General features: G+C 43.9%; 1 protein-coding gene across 1 annotated transcript in view; it reads right to left on the reverse strand.

Annotated features, from left to right (window-relative positions):
- The window catches only part of APC2 (APC regulator of WNT signaling pathway 2), a 128,500-nt gene that overhangs the window by 15,889 nt on the left and 91,471 nt on the right, over window positions 1–21,140 (reverse strand). The window contains exons 8-15 of the mRNA XM_073547199.1: window positions 12,411–12,491; window positions 12,149–12,235; window positions 11,619–11,997; window positions 10,949–11,044; window positions 10,587–10,726; window positions 6,394–6,471; window positions 6,178–6,294; window positions 5,883–6,097 (exon numbers count right to left, since the gene is read on the reverse strand). Coding sequence (XP_073403300.1) covers window positions 5,883–6,097; window positions 6,178–6,294; window positions 6,394–6,471; window positions 10,587–10,726; window positions 10,949–11,044; window positions 11,619–11,997; window positions 12,149–12,235; window positions 12,411–12,491 — 1,193 coding nt within the window. The remainder of the gene's footprint in view (window positions 1–5,882; window positions 6,098–6,177; window positions 6,295–6,393; window positions 6,472–10,586; window positions 10,727–10,948; window positions 11,045–11,618; window positions 11,998–12,148; window positions 12,236–12,410; window positions 12,492–21,140) is intronic.

Raw genomic sequence — 21,140 nt, forward strand, 5'->3', positions numbered from 1 at the left:
TGTAGTGGACGTGCAGTACCTTGGGTTGACCATTAGAGGGCAGGGAGGAGTGTGAGCATAGGACTTGACATCAGCTTAGGGCTTAGGAAACCGTTGGTCATGGGGGGCGGAGTTACAGGGAACCGGGAATGATATAAATTTGACAGGAGCGTTCCAGAAAGTTCCAATCCCCAGGGGGAAGCTCAAGTGACAGGAGGACTACGACAGTTTTGTGCACTGTGAGAGAACCAAACCAGGGGGACTGAGGAGAGAGAAAGTCAGGGGGGTGGTCCTGACATAAAAGTACCACAGCATAGACGAGGCACAGAGGAATAGCATACCGTATTGAAAGAGACGACTGATCAGCAAAAGTACTGTTGGTTTACGGGTCTAAGGCGGCCACAGTGATGGATCTGACAGGAGCGTCGAAGAGTGAAGAGGGAACAGTGTGTACATGTACGTCCCCAGTGTAAAGTACGGTGTGCTGGAAGCGGCCCTGGATATGGATGGCCGTGAGGGAGATATTGGGGTGTACTGTGAGGGCTGTCAGTCGGACGGTGAGAGAATAAACTTGGACCTGTTGAACCCTAAACCTGCCTCATCTTGTGTCTATACGTTGCTGCGCGGTATCCAGAGGGACCACCCCACAGCCTGGCCTACCGACCCTACATGCGGTATATAGAGTGGAGTGTATGGTGTATACAGGTCATACACATCGTGTGCGGTATATAGACTGTAGTGTATGGTGTATACAGGTCATACACATCATGTGCGGTATATAGAGTGTAGCGTATGGTGTATACAGGTCATACACATCATGTGCGGTATATAGAGTGTAGCGTATGGTGTATACAGGTCATACACATCATGTGCGGTAGTGTATGGTGTTTACAGGTCATCATACACATCGTGTGCGGTATATAGAGTGGAGTGTATGGTGTATACAGGTCATACACATTGTGTGCGACATATATACTGTAGTGTATGGTGTATACAGGTCATACACATTGTGTGCGGTATATAGACTGTAGTGTATGATGTATACAGGTCATACACATCGTGTGTGGTGTATATATACTGTAGTGTATGGTGTATACAGGTCATACACATCGTGTGCGGTATATAGAGTGGAGTATATGGTGTATACAGGTCATACACATCGTGTGTGGTATATATACTGTAGTGTATGGTGTATACAGGTCATACACATTGTGTGCGGTATATAGAGTGGAGTGTATGGTGTATACAGGTCATACACATCGTGTGTGGTGTATATATACTGTACTGAATGGTGTATACAGGTCATACACATCGTGTGTGGTATATACTGTATATACTGTAGTGTATGGTGTATACAGGACATACACATCGTGTGTGGTGTATATATACTGTAGTGTATAGTGTATACAGGACATACACATCGTGTGTGGTATATAAACTGTAGTGTATGGTGTATACAGGTCATACACATCGTGTGTGGTATATATATACTGTAGTGTATGGTGTATACAGGACATACACATCGTGTGTGGTGTATATATACTGTAGTGTATGGTGTATACAGGACATACACATCGTGTGTGGTATATAAACTGTAGTGTATGGTGTATACAGGTCATACACATCGTGTGTGGTGTATATATACTGTAGTGTATGGTGTGTACAGGTCATACACATCGTGTGTGGTGTATATATACTGTAGTGTATGATGTATACAGGTCATACACATCGTGTGCGGTATATAGAGTGGAGTATATGGTGTATACAGGTCATACACATCGTGTGTGGTGTATATATACTGTAGTGTATGATGTATACAGGTCATACACATCGTGTGCGGTATATAGAGTGTAGTGTATGGTGTATACAGGTCATACACATCGTGTGTGGTATATATATACTGTAGTGTATGGTGTATACAGGTCATACACATCGTGTGCGGTATATAGAGTGGAGTGTATGGTGTATACAGGTCATACACATCGTGTGTGGGGTATATATACTGTAGTGTATGGTGTATACAGGTCATACACATCGTGTGTGGTGTATATATACTGTAGTGTATGGTGTATACAGGTCATACACATCGTGTGTGGTATATAGAGTGGAGTGTATGGTGTATACAGGTCATACACATCGTGTGTGGGGTATATATACTGTAGTGTATGGTGTATACAGGTCATACACATCGTGTGTGGTGTATATATACTGTAGTGTATGGTGTATACAGGTCATACACATCGTGTGTGGTGTATATATACTGTAGTGTATGGTGTATACAGGTCATACACATCGTGTGCGGTATATAGAGTGGAGTGTATGGTGTATACAGGTCATACACATCGTGTGTGGGGTATATAAACTGTAGTGTATGGTGTATACAGGACATACACATCGTGTGTGGTATATAAACTGTAGTGTATGGTGTATACAGGTCATACACATCGTGTGCGGTATATAAACTGTAGTGTATGGTGTATACAGGTCATACACATCGTGTGTGGTGTATATATACTGTAGTGTATGGTGTATACAGGTCATACACATCGTGTGTGGTGTATATATACTGTAGTGTATGGTGTATACAGGTCATACACATCGTGTGTGGTGTATATATACTGTAGTGTATGGTGTATACAGGTCATACACATCGTGTGTGGTATATAAACTGTAGTGTATGGTGTATACAGGTCATACACATCGTGTGTGGTGTATATACACTCACTGGCCACTTTATTAGGTACACCTGTCCAACTGTGTGTTAAGACTTAATTTCTAATCAGCCAATCACATGGCGGCAACTCAGTGCATTTAGGCATGTAGACATGGTCAAGACAATCTCCTGCAGTTCAAACCGAGCATCAGTATGGGGAAGAAAGGTGATTTGAGTGCCTTTGAACGTGGCATGATTGTTGGTGCCAGAAGGGCTGGTCTGAGAATTTCAGAAACTGCTGATCTACTGGGATTTTCACGCACAACCATCTCTAGGGTTTACAGAGAATGGTCCGAAAAAGAAAAAAAATCCAGTGAGCGGCAGTTCTGTGGCCGGAAATGCCATGTTGATGCCAGAGGTCAGAGGAGAATGGGCAGACTGGTTCGAGCTGATAGAAAGGCAACAGTGACTCAAATTGCCACCCGTTACAACCAAGGTAGGCAGAAGAGCATCTCTGAACGCACAGTGCGTCGAACTTTGAGGCAGATGGGCTACAGCAGCAGAAGACCACACTGGGTACCACTCCTCTCAGCTAAGAACAGGAAACTGAGGCTACAATTTGCACAAGCTCATCGAAATTGGACAGTAGAAGATTGGAAAAACGTTGCCTGGTCTGATGAGTCTCGATTTCTGCTGCGACATTCGGATGGTAGGGTCAGAATTTGGCGTAAACAACATGAAAGCATGGATCCATCCTGCCTTGTATCAACGGTTCAGGCTGGTGGTGGTGGTGTCATGGTGTGGGGAATTTTTTCTGGGCACTCTTTGGGCCCCTTGGTACCAATTGAGCATCGTTGCAACGCCACAGCCTACCTGAGTATTGTTGCTGACCATGTCCATCCCTTTATGACCACAATGTACCCAACATCTGATGGCTACTTTCAGCAGGATAATGCGCCATGTCATAAAGCTCGAATCATCTCAGATTGGTTTCTTGAACATGACAATGAGTTTACTGTACTCAAATGGCCTCCTCAGTCACCAGATCTCAATCCAATAGAGCATCTTTGGGATGTGGTGGAACGGGAGATTCGCATCAGGGATGTGCAGCCGACAAATCTGCGCCAACTGTGTGATGCCATCATGTCAATATGGTCCAAAATCTCTGAGGAATGCTTCCAGCACCTTGTTGAATCTCTGCCACGAAGAATTGAGGCAGTTCTGAAGGCAAAAGGGGGTCCAACCCCTTACTAGCATGGTGTACCTAATAAAGTGGCCAGTGAGTGTATACTGTAGTGTATGGTGTATACAGGTCATACACATCGTGTGTGGTGTATATAAACTGTAGTGTATGGTGTATACAGGTCATACACATCGTGTGTGGTGTATATATACTGTAGTGTATGGTGTATACAGGTCATACACATCGTGTGTGGTGTATATAAACTGTAGTGTATGGTGTATACAGGACATACACATCGTGTGTGGTGTATATATACTGTAGTGTATGGTGTATACAGGTCATACACATCGTGTGTGGTGTATATAAACTGTAGTGTATGGTGTATACAGGTCATACACATCGTGTGTGGTGTATATATACTGTAGTGTATGGTGTATACAGGACATACACATCGTGTGCGGTATATAAACTGTAGTGTATGGTGTATACAGGTCATACACATCGTGTGTGGTGTATATATACTGTAGTGTATGGTGTATACAGGTCATACACATCATGTGTGGTATATAAACTGTAGTGTATGGTGTATACAGGTCATACACATCATGTGCAGTATATATATTGTAGTGTATGGTGTATACAGGTCATACACATCATGTGCGGTATATATACTGTAGTGTATGGTGTATACAGGTCATACACATCATGTGCGGTATATAGAGTGTAGCGTATGGTGTATACAGGTCATACACATCATGTGCGGTATATAGAGTGTAGCGTATGGTGTATACAGGTCATACACATCATGTGCGGTATATATACTGTAGTGTATGGTGTATACAGGTCATACACATCGTGTGCGGTATATAAACTGTAGTGTATGGTGTATACAGGTCATACACATCGTGTGTGGTATATAAACTGTAGTGTATGGTGTATACAGGACATACACATCGTGTGCGGTATATATATTGTAGTGTATGGTGTATACAGGTCATACACATCATGTGCGGTATATAGAGTGTAGCGTATGGTGTATACAGGTCATACACATCATGTGCGGTATATAGAGTGTAGCGTATGGTGTATACAGGTCATACACATCATGTGCGGTATATAGAGTGTAGTGTATGGTGTATACAGGTCATACACATCGTGTGTGGTATATAGAGTGTAGTGTATGGTGTATACAGGTCATACACATCATGTGCGGTATATAGAGTGTAGTGTATGGTGTATACAGGTCATACACATCATGTGCGGTATATAGAGTGTAGCGTATGGTGTATACAGGTCATACACATCATGTGCGGTATATAGAGTGTAGCGTATGGTGTATACAGGTCATACACATCATGTGCGGTATATAGAGTGTAGTGTATGGTGTATACAGGTCATACACATCGTGTGCGGTATATAGAGTGTAGTGTATGGTGTATACAGGTCATACACATCATGTGCGGTATATAGAGTGTAGCGTATGGTGTATACAGGTCATACACATCATGTGCGGTATATAGAGTGTAGTGTATGGTGTATACAGGTCATACACATCGTGTGCGGTATATAGAGTGTAGTGTATGGTGTATACAGGTCATACACATCGTGTGTGGTATATAGACCCCTCTTCTGGATTCTTCTGTGTGGTTCTTGTATGTGCAGTGATGGCGCTGATATCCTTGTGTTCAGACATCTTTTCTCTATTTCTCTAAATTAAAATGTCCACTATTGTACAAATTTTTACAGGATAGACATGAATCTGTATGAACCAGATTAATTACTACCGATTTTAAAAATTTACTAGGGGGGGCGCCGTTGTGCAGTTCGCCTCAGGCGGCGGAGAGGCTAGGTTCACCCCTGTGTCCATGTGGAGTCGTTTGCGTACATGGACATCACGTGTTACCAAAAACAAGTACTTAAGGCTGGGGGAAGAGTGAAGACACCAGCATTGAATCAAAATTAGATACCTCATATAGCCACTATTGTACAATGCTAGCTTAACCTAAAATGTAAAATATACTGAATTGTGCACATAGAAGAAGAGGGAAATACCGGGACAGTCTTTACCTGTAGTCATCATGAGTGGCAATTAGACTGGATACGTTTCTGAGGATACCTCCTCCACTCTCTATGATAGACAATGAGTTGCTCTGACACTTGTAAGTCAGGGTGCTCACCAAAAAACCAAGTGATCCATCAACGGAACAGACAGACGCCTTGTTCTCAGTGCTATGGGCAGACAAATTCCATAAGGCGCTCAACACACTTTTCAGTGTAGACTCCTAGCATGACAAAAATTACTTGTAAATTATTGTACCGAAAGTGTTCCATAAGACAAGTATCGCCAAGACATGTTTCTTACCTTGCTGGCACATAATGCACACTGCATTAAACTGACAACACTGCCTATTTCACGCAAAATTTTCTTACTGTTGATATCTGCTCGCCACGACAAATTTCTCAAAATACTTGATGCCACCTGGAAAATGATAATATCAAGTAAATACCGGTATACACTATATGCACAATGTATGAAATGATGAACAAATCATGTGCAGAGAGTATACAGAAAATGTACCTGCTGAAGTTCTTCACTCTCAGATGCCAAGTGAGCCACAATGGCCTGCATGCAGCCACGTCGGGAGCACAAGGTAGCCTGTGCGATAGGGAATAGGGTGATAGCAGTTATTATCATTACCCACTGAAGATTGCTCATATAAAACTACACAGAATTTTAGATAAACTGACATGTTCAATAACAACAAAGAATATTATTAGTAACTAGATGGTGGCCCGATTCTAACGCATCGGGTATTCTAGAATATATATGTAGTTTCTTTATGAAGATTTAATAATAATGCAATAATGCACCCCCCAATCCTGGTATGCATGGTCCTCTCACCCCCAATCCTGATATGCATGCTACCCCTCACCCCCCAATCCTGGTATGCATGGTCCTCTCGCCCCCCCTTTGCTGGTATGCATGGTCCCGTTTCCCCCCCCTTCCTGGTCTGCATGGTCCCCCTCACCCCCCCTTATACTGGTATGCATGGTCCCCTCACCCCCCCTTATACTGGTATGCATGGTCCCCTCACCCCCCTTATCCTGGTATGCATGGTCCTCTCACCCCCCTTTCCAGTTATGCATGGTCCCCCTCACCCCCCTTTCCTGGTATGCATGGTCCCCTCACCCCCCTTATCCTGGTATGCATGGTCCCCTCACCCCCCTTATCCTGGTATGCATGATCCCCCTCACCCCCTTTCCTGGTATGCATGGTCCTCTCACCCCCCTTTCCAGTTATGCATGGTCCCCCTCACCCCCCTTTCCTGGTATGCATGGTCCCATCACCCCCCTTTCCTGGTATGCATGGTCCCCTCACCCCCCTTTCCTGGTATGCATGGTCCCCCTCACCTCCCCTATCCTGGTATGCATGGTCCCCCTCACCCCCTTTCCTGGTATGCATGGTCCCGTCACCCCCCTTTGCTGGTATGCATGGTTCCCTCACCTCCCTTTCGTGGTATGCATGGTCCTCTCACCCCCCTTTCATGGTATGCATAGTACCCCTCACCCCCCTTTCCTGGTATGCATTGTCACGTCACCCCCCTTTGCTGGTATGCATGGTCCCCTCACCCCCCTTTGGTGGTATGCATGGTCCCCTCACTCCCCTTTTGTGGTATGCATGGTCCTCTCACCACCCTTTCTTGGTATGCATGGTCCCCTCACTCCCCTTTCGTGGTATGCATGGTCCCCTCACCCCCCTCTCGTGGTATGCATGGTCCCCTCACCCCCCCTTTCATGGTATGCATGGTCCTCTCACCCCCCTTACGTGGTATGCATGGTACCCCTCACCCCCCTTCCTGGTATGCATGGTCCCGTCACCCCCCCTTTGCTGGTATGCATGGTCCCCTCACCCCCCTTTCGTGGTATGCATGGTCCCCTCACCCCCCTTTCCTGGTATGCATGGTCCCGTCACCCCCCCTTTGCTGGTATGCATGGTCCCCTCACTCCCCTTTCGTGGTATGCATGGTCCCCTCACACCCCTTTCATGGTATGCATGGTACCCCTCACCCCCCTTTCGTGGTATGCATGGTACCCCTCATCCCCCTTTCGTGGTATGAATGGTACCCCTCACCCCCCTTTCCTGGTATGTATGGTCCCCTTCACCCCAAGGAAACTGCACACATACAAAAAAAAAAACATTTTTACTCACCTATCTTTCCTGTGGTCCAGCGCTGTCCCATTCTGCCGGAGGCTGGGGGAGGAGTGTGGCACTGGCGCCGGAGTACGCGCATGCCCACCCCGCACTGTCCGGCGCCATTTTCCTGAAGACACACTGCAAATGTGTGCGCGTACTCCGGCGTCAGTGCCACACTCCTCCCCCAGCCTCCTGCCTCGGTCACCGTAAGAAGAGAAGCGCCGCGGCAACGCTCCTCCCGGTGAGGTAAGTAGGTAAGTATGGCGCCGGAGATTGCGATCTCTGGCGCCATACCCATTATCAAACAGTACCTGTCTGTCTGTTTGTCACGGAAATCCTGCGTCGCTGATTGGTCGCGGCCGGCCGGGCTCAACCAATCAGCGACGCGGGATTTCGGTTACAGACAGACATGATAAGACGATTATATATATATAGATGAATGTTTGCATATTTGGTTAGTATAACTACCTTCTAGTGGTGACTATATACAGCCAGAGTTATATACTGTAGTTGACAATGAACGTCTTAGTATTATGATCAAACTTAAACATCAGACATATGCTGTAATGCTAGAGTTAAGGCCCCGTTACACGTTTCAATGTCCCAGCGATCCCACCAACGATCCGACGTGGATGGGATTGCTGGGACATACACTGTGTGCAGAATTATTAGGCAAATGAGTATTTTGATCATATCATCCTTTTTATACATGTTGTCCTACTGCAAGCTGTATAGGTTTGAAAGCCAACTGCCAATTATGTAAATCAGGTGATTTGCATCTCTGTAATGAGGAGGGGTGTGGTCTAATGACATCAAAACCCTATATAAGGTGTGCTTAATTATTAGGCAACTTCCTTTCCTTTGGCAAAATGGGTCAGAATAAAGATTTGTGAGATGTCTTGCAGAGGGATGCAGCAGTCTTGAAATTGCCAAACTTTTGAAGCGTGATCACGGAATAATCAAGCATTTCATGGCAAATAGCCAACAGGGTCAGAAGAAGCGTGTTGATAAAAAAAGGCGCAAAATAACTGCCAATGAATTGAGGAAAATCAAGCTTCAAGTTGCCAAGATGCCATTTGCCATATTTCAGAGCTGCAACGTTACTGGAGTATCAAAAAGCACAAGGTGTGCCATACTCAGGGACATGGCCAAGGTAAGGAAGGCTGAAAAATGACCACCTTTGAACAAGAAACATAAGATAAATCCTCAAGACTGGGCCAAGAAATATCTTAAGACTGATTTTTCTAAGGTTTTCTGGACTGATGAAATGAGAGTGACTCTTGATGGGCCAGATGGATGGGCCCGAGGCTGGATCAGTAAAGGGCAGAGAGCACCACTCCGACTCAGACGCCAGCAAGGTGGAGGTGGGGTACTGGTATGGGCTGGTATCATCAAAGATGAACTTGTGGGACCTTCTCGGGTTGAGGATGGAGTGAAGCTCAACTCCCAGACCTACTGCCAGTTTCTGGAAGACACCTTCTTCAAGCAGTGGTACAGGAAGAAGTCGGTATCGTTCAAGAAAAACATGCTTTTCATGCAGGACAATGCTCTATCGCATGCATCCAAATACTCCACAGCGTGGCTGGCCAGTAAAGGTCTAAAAGAAGAAAAAATAATGACATGGCCCCCTTGTTCACCTTATCTGAACCCCATAGAGAACCTGTGGTCCCTCATAAAATGTGAGATCTACAAGGAGGGAAAACAGTAAGCCTCTCGGAACAGTGTCTGGGAAGCTGTGGTGGCTGCTGCACGCAATGTTGATCGTAAACAGATCAAGCAATTGACAGAATCTATGGATGGAGGGCTTTTCTATGGATGGAAGGCTTTTGAGTGTCATCGTAAAGAAAGGTGGCTATATTAGTCACTGATTTTTTTTTTTTTTTTAAATGTCAGAAGTGTTTATTTCTAAATTTTGTGTTGTTATATTGGTTTACCTGGTGAAAATAAACAAGTGAGATGGGTATATATTTGGTTTTTATTAAGCTGCCTAATAATTCTGCACAGTAATAGTTACCTGAAAAAACATATCCTCCTAAAATAGCCAAATCTAGAAAAACCCACTCCAACTTCCAAAAAAATTAATCTTTGTTATTTATGAGTCTTTTGGGTTGATTGAGAACATAGTTATTGTTCAATAATAAAAAGAATCCTCTCAAATACAACTTGCCTAATAATCCTGCACGCAGGGTAGTTAGCCGATTGCTGGTGAGCTGTCACATAGACAGACCCACCAGCGATCAGGACCAGCGAGCAAGCTGGTATCCAATGTAAACAGCAGGTATCTAAGAGCCACGCAGCTCTTAGATACCCGCTGTTCATATTGGAAACCAGCTCCCAGCGTCGCTGATCGTTGCTCTCCCGCTGCCACACGCAGAGATGCGCGCTGGCCAGCGGGAGACCAACGATCAAAAAATGGCCCAGGATGTTCGAGGGCGATCAGCGATACCCGGCAGGGGGGCTGGTCCTGATACATGTCACACACAGCGATATCGCTGGCGACATTGTTGTGGCGTCACAAAATCAGCGATCTCGCTGTGTGTGACGGGGCCTTTAATGCTAAGCTATTTTTCACTCACCTTGTTCACCACATCACCAAAAGTGAGATTGGTGAGTGCCATTCCTGCATAGCGCCGCAGTGCCAAGCTAAGAGGGTCACGGATCATACGGTGCATCTGGTAGTCTACCTCTAGAAGCTCTGCAATTGATTGCAGACCACCTAAGAAATGCAAGCCAAAGAAAATAAGATGCAACATATAAAGTCTCAGGGTGTATTGTCTATATCTGCATTTCTCCTACTACAGGCATAGGACTAATACATTCTTCTGAAGAATCTATCCTCCCTGCTGTTGCCTTTCTGTCTGTGCAGATACTTATTGCATGCAGTTAATAAATCTTTAGGAATTACAAAGATGAAATTGGTTCAATATGAAATACTTGCCTAGCTCATTCATTGCTCTTCGATATTCTTCATCAAACGATAATTTCATAATGGCACAGCTGGCTTGGCAGATTTGGGGTTCTACGGGCACTGGAACTAAAAGAAACACCTTATTTGACTTCTAGGATGTCTTCCCTACATACTCTTGTTAAGCGTATACCACAGAATGCAGCAACTAAAGCACCTGACTTTCCATGCTATATATTCACATTTCTCATATTATCAGTTTCATAATGAATGTAGTCTCTTATCAATGACAGGGCTATTACACATACTTTTTTTTCTTTTAGTCCAAACGCAATGAGTATTAAGGTTTTAAAATCTGATCTATTAGATGGAGGGATTTCGCAGTGCGGCTATTTCTTACACAAAATTCTTAATTTCAGTTTATTTGACGTTCAACAACATTGCTAAGTTAGGCTGTCCATATAATTTACTATTAATTCTCTTTACACCTTATCAATAGCCCAAACAGAACAGGGGTATGGGGATGAAAACTACTGAAAACACCTGATTGAGAAAATAATGTTTTGTACCCCAGGCAAGAGAAACCAGAGTAGAGAAGCCCAGCATAAAATTTGCCCTGGACCAGACACATAACACTGAATGTGACCTAAACTAGGCACGGGATCTTACTGACAGGTTGCCTGGAATAGATAGATATATATACCTAGACTGCTATCATGCACACCATCCTTCTGCTCATGACTTAGCATCCAATCCCAGCAGGTCTCTGTGTATGAACGTATCTGTTCCAGAATGTGGAGGACTCTCATCTCCTTTTTAGCTTGACCTTCATCTGGTTGGGAGAAGATGACATTGTGAAACGCAGCGTTTGCTCGCATGCGGGCATCTTTGAAACTCTGTGATTCAAGCGTTCTTCCATCCCGTTCGGTTTCATGTAGGATCTGCAGTAGTAGTGGGAGACAGCCAGATCTACGCATTGCCTGACAACTGTCCTGTGAGCTGGACATGGCCAGCAAAGTACGTGACATGTCGTCTTTATCGCGTGTGGCCAACATGGACAAAAGCCAGAACACAACCTCAACCTGCAAGGAAGAGTAGGTATTGCATTATTTGGTGTTACAATTTGTGCAAGAATTTATCATTGTGCATACATAAGATCACTTCCAAGGTCAATACATGCTTTTACTCATCTGGCAAAAAATTGTAATGTTATAGTCTTCATTATACCAGTACCTTGTTTTCTGGTTGAGCAGAGTTGTCCTCAGCTTGGGAGATGGTCTCTGTAAAAATTTTCTCTGTAGGTTCATGACTTACAATGTGCTGTGAATGATAATTATATACATAGTACATGAATTTGATAAGCGTTAAGGAACATTGATGTGTGGCATAAACTAGCAGAAGGATTGTCTTTGTAGAGTCCTCTTCTGTATATAAATCCTCCATACAGATAATCTAAATGACAATGTAATGTTTCTCCCTGCAGGAGTGTTTTTACCTCTGTAGACTGTTCTCTGTTTTCAATTTTCCGTATTTCTTCCAGCTGCTGCTCTATTTGTTCCACACGGGATGCTCGAATCTACCAGATAGAAATATGTATAAAGGTACTCGTTTGTAACTATATAAATCCAATAATTTCAATAAAAATAATGCCAACTTAATATGTTGGAGTCGCTTCTTGTTATATCTTCAGCTCCATTTTATTAGACTGCTAAAGTTCTAGTGTGAGGGGTTTGGGTGGCGCTGCTTAGCCATGAGAACACTGTTGTTTTCTACAGCATATTTACAAGCAAGGCCCAACAATACCAGCAAAAGATGGCTAGACAGAGGGCGGTTCTCCCAGACTCCCACCATTTGCACTCCATATCGTGAACACACTGCATGAATGGGATGCCATGATAGCCTGGAATTTATAGGGAGCCTGTTATGTAAAATAACAATTAACCTGTAGATATGGGGTTAATCTGCAGGTTAATAGCGATCTGAAGCCGTGCGGTCACTGCACTCAGGTCTCCGATGCCGGGAGGAATTTAGCTTTATTTTCCCTGGCAGCTTCACTCTTTCAGTCACAGAGGTGACGCCGGCACAGTTTCAGTAAGCAAGACACCAAAGACATATGGATTTATTGACCAATAAAGGGGTTGTCCATTACTGGACATCCTCTTTTTAAGTGCTAAAGTGCCCTAGGTAAAATAGTGAATACACATACTCCCCTCCTGGGTGAGCACCATTCCAGTGATGTGTATCCCAGCAGTCACATGATGTTGTGAGATGATGGTGAATAGACTTGCCTTATCTGACTTCGACCACAAGAGGCCACTGTTGCCTCTTGGATAGACTTTTGCGGACCTCATGGTTTTTTTCTAAAAACCAAACAAGAAAATACCGAAGAGGACCCATGGACAAGAGAAAACCAGACAAGATATAATTTTCAATAGATACCTTTATTAATAATAAATCAGTGGTGGTATAAAATACCATAAAATTAATATAAAAAACACTAAGCACAAGTGGGACAATTTTACACAATAGTAAAAAATTATTATATTGCTTGGACCAATTATATGGTATTTACATATGCATTCATACAAAAATATATATTTTAATATTCCTAAAAATTTTTTTATAATAAATAATAAAATAAAAAAGTATAAATAAATAATAAATTCCTTTTAATAAAAAATGTATAATACTGTGAAAAAGTTTTGTGTTTAAAAATAAAATAATACAGTGGAAATTTGTAACAAATAATAATCTCATAAACAGTGAAATACTGCAACGTGAATCAGCTTCTAGAAACACTGCTTACTAAAGTGCAGTGTGCCTGTGCAAAAGAAGGGGGGGAGGTTTGCAACAAATTGCTGTTCAAAACTAAACGTGGTATAATATGTGAAGTGCCATGCACCAATATGGAGTTTAGATAAGACCACTGCTTGCTGAAGTGCAGTGTGCAAAAAAGACTTCACCACATTGCTGTGCAAATAAACCGCTAGGAATAAATGAATGCTTGAATAAGAATGCCAAAAATTAATATACCTTTAAGGTCCAGCACGTCTCACAATTGTGCTCCCCGACGCACGTTTCGGAATTAACCCCTTACCTACAATTGACGTAATATTCCGTCCATGTGACCATGGACCTAATTACCATGGACGGAATATTACGTCATCGCGATCAGCGGCGCCCACGTGGTGAGCGCCGCTGATCGCGGCCGAGTGTCAGCTAATTATCATAGCTGACACCCGGCACAATGTGTCAGGGGCGGTCACGGACCGCCCCCGACACGTTAACCCCTTGCACACCGCGATCAAACGCGATCGCGGTGTACCGGGGGTTAAAGGGAAGCATCGGCAGGGAGGGGGCTCCCTCCTTGCTTCCCTGAGCCCCCCACGGCAGCGCAATGTGCAGCGCTGCTGCGGGGGACTCCCTTCCTCCAGGCCCCCGAATCCAAGATGGCGACGGGGGCCTTCGGGGGCCTGAGGAAGCTGGCTTCCTCAGTGCCTGCAAAGCGCAGGCATGAGGAAGTCTGCAGCAGTGCCTGTGACAGATCGCTGATCTGTCACAGTGATCTGTGATGTGACAGATCAGCGATCTGTCACAGGACAGTGATGTCCCACCTGGGACAAGGTAATAAAGTAAAAAAAAAAAAAAAAAAGTGTTAAAAATAATTTAAAAAAAATCGCTAAATAAATTAGTTAAAAAAAAAAAAATATTCCCCAATAAATCCATTTTTTGAAAATAAAAAAAAAACAAAACAATAAAAGTACACATATTTGGTATCGCCGCGTCCGTAATGACCTGCCCTATAAAACTGTTCCATTAGTTAACCCCTTTAGCGAACCCCTTAAAAAATAAAAATAAAAAACGAAGCAAAAAATAATGATTTATTATCATACCACCGAACAAAAAGTGTAATAACGCGCGATCAAAAAGACGCATATAAATATCCATGGTACCGCTGAAAACGTCATCTTGTCCCGCAAAAAACGAGCCACCATACAGCATCATCCGCAAAAAAATAAAAAAGTTATAGCTCGCAGAATAAAGCGATACAAAAATAATTATTTTTTATATAAAATTGTTTTCATTGCAAAAAACCGACAAAACATAAAAAAACGACCTAAATGAGGTATCGCTGTAACCGTACTGACCCGAAGAATAAAAACGCGTTATCAATTTTACCGCACGCGGAACGGTGTAAACGCACCCCCCAAAAGAAATTCATGAAAAGCTGGTTTTTGTTCATTCTGCATCCCAAAAATCGGAATAAAAAGCGATCAAAAAATGTCACGTGCCCGAAAATGGTACCAATAAAAACGACAACTCGTCCCGCAAAAAATAAGACCTCACATGACTCGGTGGGTCAAAATATGGAAAAATTATAGCTCACAATATGTGGTGATGCAAAAACTATTTTTACAATAAAAAGTGTCTTTTAGCGTGCGACAGCCACCAAACATAAAAACCGCCATAAATAGTAAATCAAACCCCCCGTTATCACCCCCTTAGTTAGGGAAAAATAATAAAACTAAAAGAAAATGTATTTATTTCCATTTTCCCGCTAGGGTTAGGGTAGGGTTAGGGCTAGGGTTAGGGCTAGGGTTAGGGCTAGGGTTAGGGCTAGGGTTAGGGCTAGGGTTAGGGCTAGGGTTAAGGCTAGGGTTAGGGCTAGGGTTAGGGATAGGGTTAGGGCTAGGGCTCAGATTAGGGTTAGGGGTGTGTTGAGGTTAGGGTTGGAGTTATAATTGGGGGTTTCCACTGTTTGGGCACATCAGGTGCTCTCCAAAGGCAACATGGCGTCTGATCTCAATTCCAGCCAATTCTGCGTTGAAAAAGTCAAATGGTGCTCCTTCCCTTCCAAGCTCTGCCATGTGCCCAAACAGTGTTTTACCCCCACATGTAGGGTATCAGCCTACTCAGGACAAATTACAAAACAACTTTTGGGGTCCAATTTCTCCTGTTACCCTTAGGAAAATAAAAAATTGGGGGCAAAAATATAATTTTGCGGAAAAAAATGTTTTTTTTATTTTCACGCCCAGGCGTTATAAACTTCTGTGAAGCACTTGGGGGTTCAAAGTGCTCTCCACACATCTAGATAAGCTCCGTGGGGGGTCTAGTTTCCAAAATGGGGTCACTTGTGGGGAGTTTCAATAGTTTAGGTACATCAGGGGCTCTCCAAATGCACATGACACCCGCATACCAATCCATCAAAGTCTGCATTCCAAAACGTCACTACTTCCCTTCCGAGCCCCGACGTGTGCCCATACAGTAGTTTTCTCCCACATATGAGATATCAGCGTACTCAGGACAAATTGGACAACAACTTTTGGGGTCCAATTTCTCCTGTTACCCTTAGGAAAATAAAAAATTGGGGGCAAAAATATAATTTTGCGGAAAAAAATGTTTTTTTTATTTTCACGCCCAGGCGTTATAAACTTCTGTGAAGCACTTGGGGGTTCAAAGTGCTCTCCACACATCTAGATAAGCTCCGTGGGGGGTCTAGTTTCCAAAATGGGGTCACTTGTGGGGAGTTTCAATAGTTTAGGTACATCAGGGGCTCTCCAAATGCACATGACACCCGCATACCAATCCATCAAAGTCTGCATTCCAAAACGTCACTACTTCCCTTCCGAGCCCCGACGTGTGCCCATACAGTAGTTTTCTCCCACATATGAGATATCAGCGTACTCAGGACAAATTGGACAACAACTTTTGGGGTCCAATTTCTCCTGTTACCCTTGGGAAAATAAAAAAAATGGGGACTAAAAGATGATGTTTGTTGAAAAAATACGATATTTTTATTTTCACGCCCGGTCGTTATAAACTTCTGTGAAGCACTGGGGGGTTCAAAGTGCTCACCACACATCTAGATAAGTTCATTAGGGGGTCTAGTTTCCAAAATGGGGTCACTTGTGGGGGGTTTCCACTGTTTAGGTACATCAGGGGCTCTCCAAACGCAACATGACACCCGCAGACCATTCCATCAAAGTCTGCATTCCAAAACGTCACTACTTCCCTTCCGAGCCCCGACGTGTGCCCATACAGTAGTTTTCTCCCACATATGAGGTATCAGCGTACTCAGGACAAATTGGACAACAAGTTTTGGGGTCCAATTTCTCCTGTTACCCTTGGGAAAATAAAAAAATGGGGACTAAAAGATCATGTTTGTGGAAAAAATACGATTTTTTTATTTTCACGCCCGGTCGTTATAAACTTCTGTGAAGCACTGGGGGGTTCAAAGTGCTCACCACACATCTAGATAAGTTCATTAGGGGGTCTAGTTTCCAAAATGGGGTCACTTGTGGGGGGTTTCCACTGTTTAGGTACATCAGGGGCTCTCCAAACGCAACATGACACCTGCAGATCATTCCATCAAAGTCTGCATTCCAAAACGTCACTACTTCCCTTCCGAGCCCTGACGTGTGCCCATACAGTAGTTTTCTCCCACATATGAGGTATCAGCGTACTCAGCACAAATTGGACAACAACTTTTGGGGTCCAATTTCTCCTGTTACCCTTGGGAAAATAAAAAAATGGGGACTAAAAGATCATGTTTGTGGAAAAAATACGATTTTTTTATTTTCACGCCCGGACGTTATAAACTTCAGTGAAGCACTGGGGGGTTCAAAGTGCTCACCACACATCTAGATAAGTTCCTTGAGGGGTCTAGTTTCCAAAATGGTGTCATTTGTGGGGGGTTTCTACTGTTTTGGTACATCAGGGGCTTTCCTAATGCGACATGGTGTCCGATCTCAATTCCAGCCAAAAACGTCAAATGGCGCTGCTTCCCTTCCGAGCTCTGCCATACGCCCAAATAGTGGTTTACACCCACATGTGGGGTATCAGCGTACTCAGGATAAATTGCACAATATCTTTTAGGGTCCTGTTACTTTTGGAAAAATAAGAATTGAGGGTGAAAAGATCATTTTTGTGGAAAAAATATGATTTTTTAATTGTACTGCTGTACGTTATAAACTTCTGTGAAGCCCTTGGGGGTTCAAAGTTCTCACCACACATCTAGATAAGTTCCTTGGGGGGTCTAGATTCCAAAATGGTGTCATTTGTGGGGGGTTTCCACTGTTTTGGTACATCAGGGGTTTTCCAATCGCGACATGGTGTCCGATCTCAATTCTAGCCAAAAACGTCAAATGGCGCTGCTTCCCTTCCGAGCTCTGCTATGCGCCCAAATAGTCATTTACACCCACATATGGGGTATCAGCGTACTCAGGACAAATTGCACAATAACTTTTAGGGTCCTGTTACCCTTGGAAAAATAAAAATTGTGGGTGAAAAGATCATTTTTGTGGAAAAAATATGATTTTTTAATTGTACCGCTGTACGTTATAAACTTCTGTGAAGCCCTTGTGGGTTCAAAGTTCTCACCACATATCTAGATAAGTTCCTTGGGGGGTCTAGTTTCCAAAATGGGGTCACTTGGGGGGGTTTCCACTGTTTAGGTACATCAGGGGCTCGCCAAACGTGACATGGCGTCCGATCTGAATTCCAGCCAATTTTGCATTGAAAAAGTCAAACGGCGCTCCTTCCATTCTGAGCTCTGCCATGCGCCGAAACAGTGGTTCCCCCCCACATATCAGGTATCAGCGTAGTCAGGACAAATTGCACAATAACTTTTGCAGTCCAATTTCTCCTGTTACCCTTGGTAAAATAAAGAAAATTGAACCTGAAGTATTTTTTTTGTGAAAAAAAGTTAAATGTTCATTTTTTTTTTAATATTCAAAAAATTCCTGTGACGCACCTAAAGGGTTAATAAACTTCTTGAATGTGGTTTTAAGCACCTTGAGGGGTGCAGTTTTTAGAATGGTGTCACTTTTGGGTATTTTCTATCATATAGACCCCTCAAAGTGGCTTCAAATGTGAAGTGGTCCCTAAAAATAAAATGGTGTTGCAAAAATGAGAAATCGCTGGTCAATTTTTAACCCTTATAACTTCCTAGCAAAAAAAAATTTTGGTTGCAAAATTGTGCTGATGTAAAGTAAACATGTGGGAAATGTTATGTATTAAGTTTTTTGTGTGCCGTATCGCTGTGATTTAAGGGCATAAAAATTCAAAGTTGGAAAATTGCGAAATTTTCAAAATTTTCGCCAAATTTCCGTTTTTTTCACAAATAAACGCAAGTTATTTGAATGCAATTTTACCACTAACATGAAGTACAATATGTCACGAGAAAACAATGTCAGAATCACCAGGATCCATGAAAGCGTTCCAGAGTTATGACCTCATAAAGGTACAGTGGTCAGAATTGTAAAAATTGGCCCGGTAGTTAACGTGCAAACCACCCTTGGTAGTGAAGGGGTTAATCCTTCATCAGGGGTTTTATGGTATTTTATACCACCACTGATTTATTATTAATAAAGGTATCTATTGAAGATTATATCTTGTCTGGTTTTCTCTTGTCCATGGGTCCTCTTCGGTATTTTCTTGTTTGTTTTTTGGTAACTAGTGGGTCTACCACTTACTTTCACTGAACACTGGTGGTAGTATATATAAACAATATAACACTTATCACTATGACTACTATTTAAATAATTTGTGTAGATATATCATAAATATCCAGTGTTCGTGTGTCTTTTCTCATGGTTTTTTTCTAGGAGAGAACTGACTGGAGGGGGACAATCAACTGCCATCCTGGGAGCTCAGAGTTTGCTGTGTTCCAGATACTGACCAAGAGTGCTGAGAAAAGTGTACCTGTTCTTGTGACTCATGTTAGAGAGGAAGAGTTACTTTGGAGGGATGACTATGGTTTGATGCAGAGTTGGAATCCCCCCAAGGAATCTGCTGTGACATGGAGAGTCCTCAGCCTCCCAGCTAATGAACAATCAGCTGCCCTCTTCAGTGACCAGGTTTTGGTTGTTAAGTTCTGATCTCAGGTCCCACCACAGGGATCCTGTACATGTAGACTTAGAGAGAGTTTGGCGCCAAACATAAATTCTCAGCTAGTGACTGTTAGGAACGGCGGAACACACTAAATAAAAATAATAATAAAGTGCGTTCGCCGCTCGGGGTCCACCGTGCAGTAGGTGTTACAACCGCTGCTGAGTAATGGCAGACAAGCAATATGCGATATAATGCGCTCGGGTTCAACTTCACCCGAAGTGCGCAGAGCGGGCTCTGTTCACACACAGAGGCGCCGCAACAAAAACATACAAAAAGGCTGAGCCTGTTAGAGTCACAGGCCTCAGGTAAATGCACACACGGTATAAGGTCACAGGAGCAGGAACTAAGACAGAGGGGCTGCGTCCGTCTAGACCTACCGTGTGTGCGGCGTCACTACTGCGAGAGCCAAGAAGGGCTGCAACTGCAGCGCGACGCAAGACACTGCCGCTGGATGACACAGCTACAAAGCAGGCGCAATGTCGGACGCTAGCGCAGAGGTGCGGTGTGCACAGTGGCCTAAGGCTTGCCACAGACTGGCGCAGATTACTGAACTAACTCCCTAACCACATGCGTAATATCAGAGGGAAGGGGTTTCATAATAAGTCAGTCACCAGAATCATACATCCGTCAACATTCACACATAGCAGTATAATCTATACTAGCGCATGGCGGAACGGCCATGCACACTTTTTATAGCCGTGCAGGACCTTACATATCTCCGAGATGGACCAATGAGATCTGGAACAGGACCTGGACACATGACTCCCGATCTCCAATGGGAGATCGTCTCGTGAGCATGCCCAGTGGGAGTACAGAGGGACTAAAGCCCCCGTTACACATAGTGATATCGCTAGCAATATCGCTGTAACATCAGCAATTTTGTGACGTTATAGCGATATTGCTAGCGATATCGCTATGTCTGATACTTACCTCTGACCACTCCCCCGCTGCTCATCGCTGGTCGCGCGAGAACGTCCTGGACCATTTCTCATCGTCAGCTTCCTGCTGGGCCTCCTGTGGCTCCGACGAGCGATGCGTGGAGGACGCAGGATCACCGCGTCTGACAGGTAAGTAGCGACTCCCGACCCCTGCTATGTCGCTGGTGAGATCTGCCAGTGTGGCAGCTCACTAGCGACCACTTACGCTGGTTTCACATTCGCGCTTTTTAAGCGCACGCACGGCCGGGGGTAGCTCCGCCCCCGATCCGGCTCTCTGCCCGGCGTGCCCGCCCCTTCCTTGTAGCGCCGCCTCCTAGCGGACAGCGGCGCCTGCGATCGGCGCACCCTATCTTTAGCATAGGGTGCGCCGATCGTGCGCAGGCCGTGCGCTAGTT

This window comes from Dendrobates tinctorius, unplaced genomic scaffold (genome assembly GCF_039654945.1).
Source record: "Dendrobates tinctorius isolate UK_male_01 unplaced genomic scaffold, ASM3965494v1 ptg000011l, whole genome shotgun sequence".
Taxonomy (NCBI): Eukaryota; Metazoa; Chordata; class Amphibia; order Anura; family Dendrobatidae; genus Dendrobates; species Dendrobates tinctorius.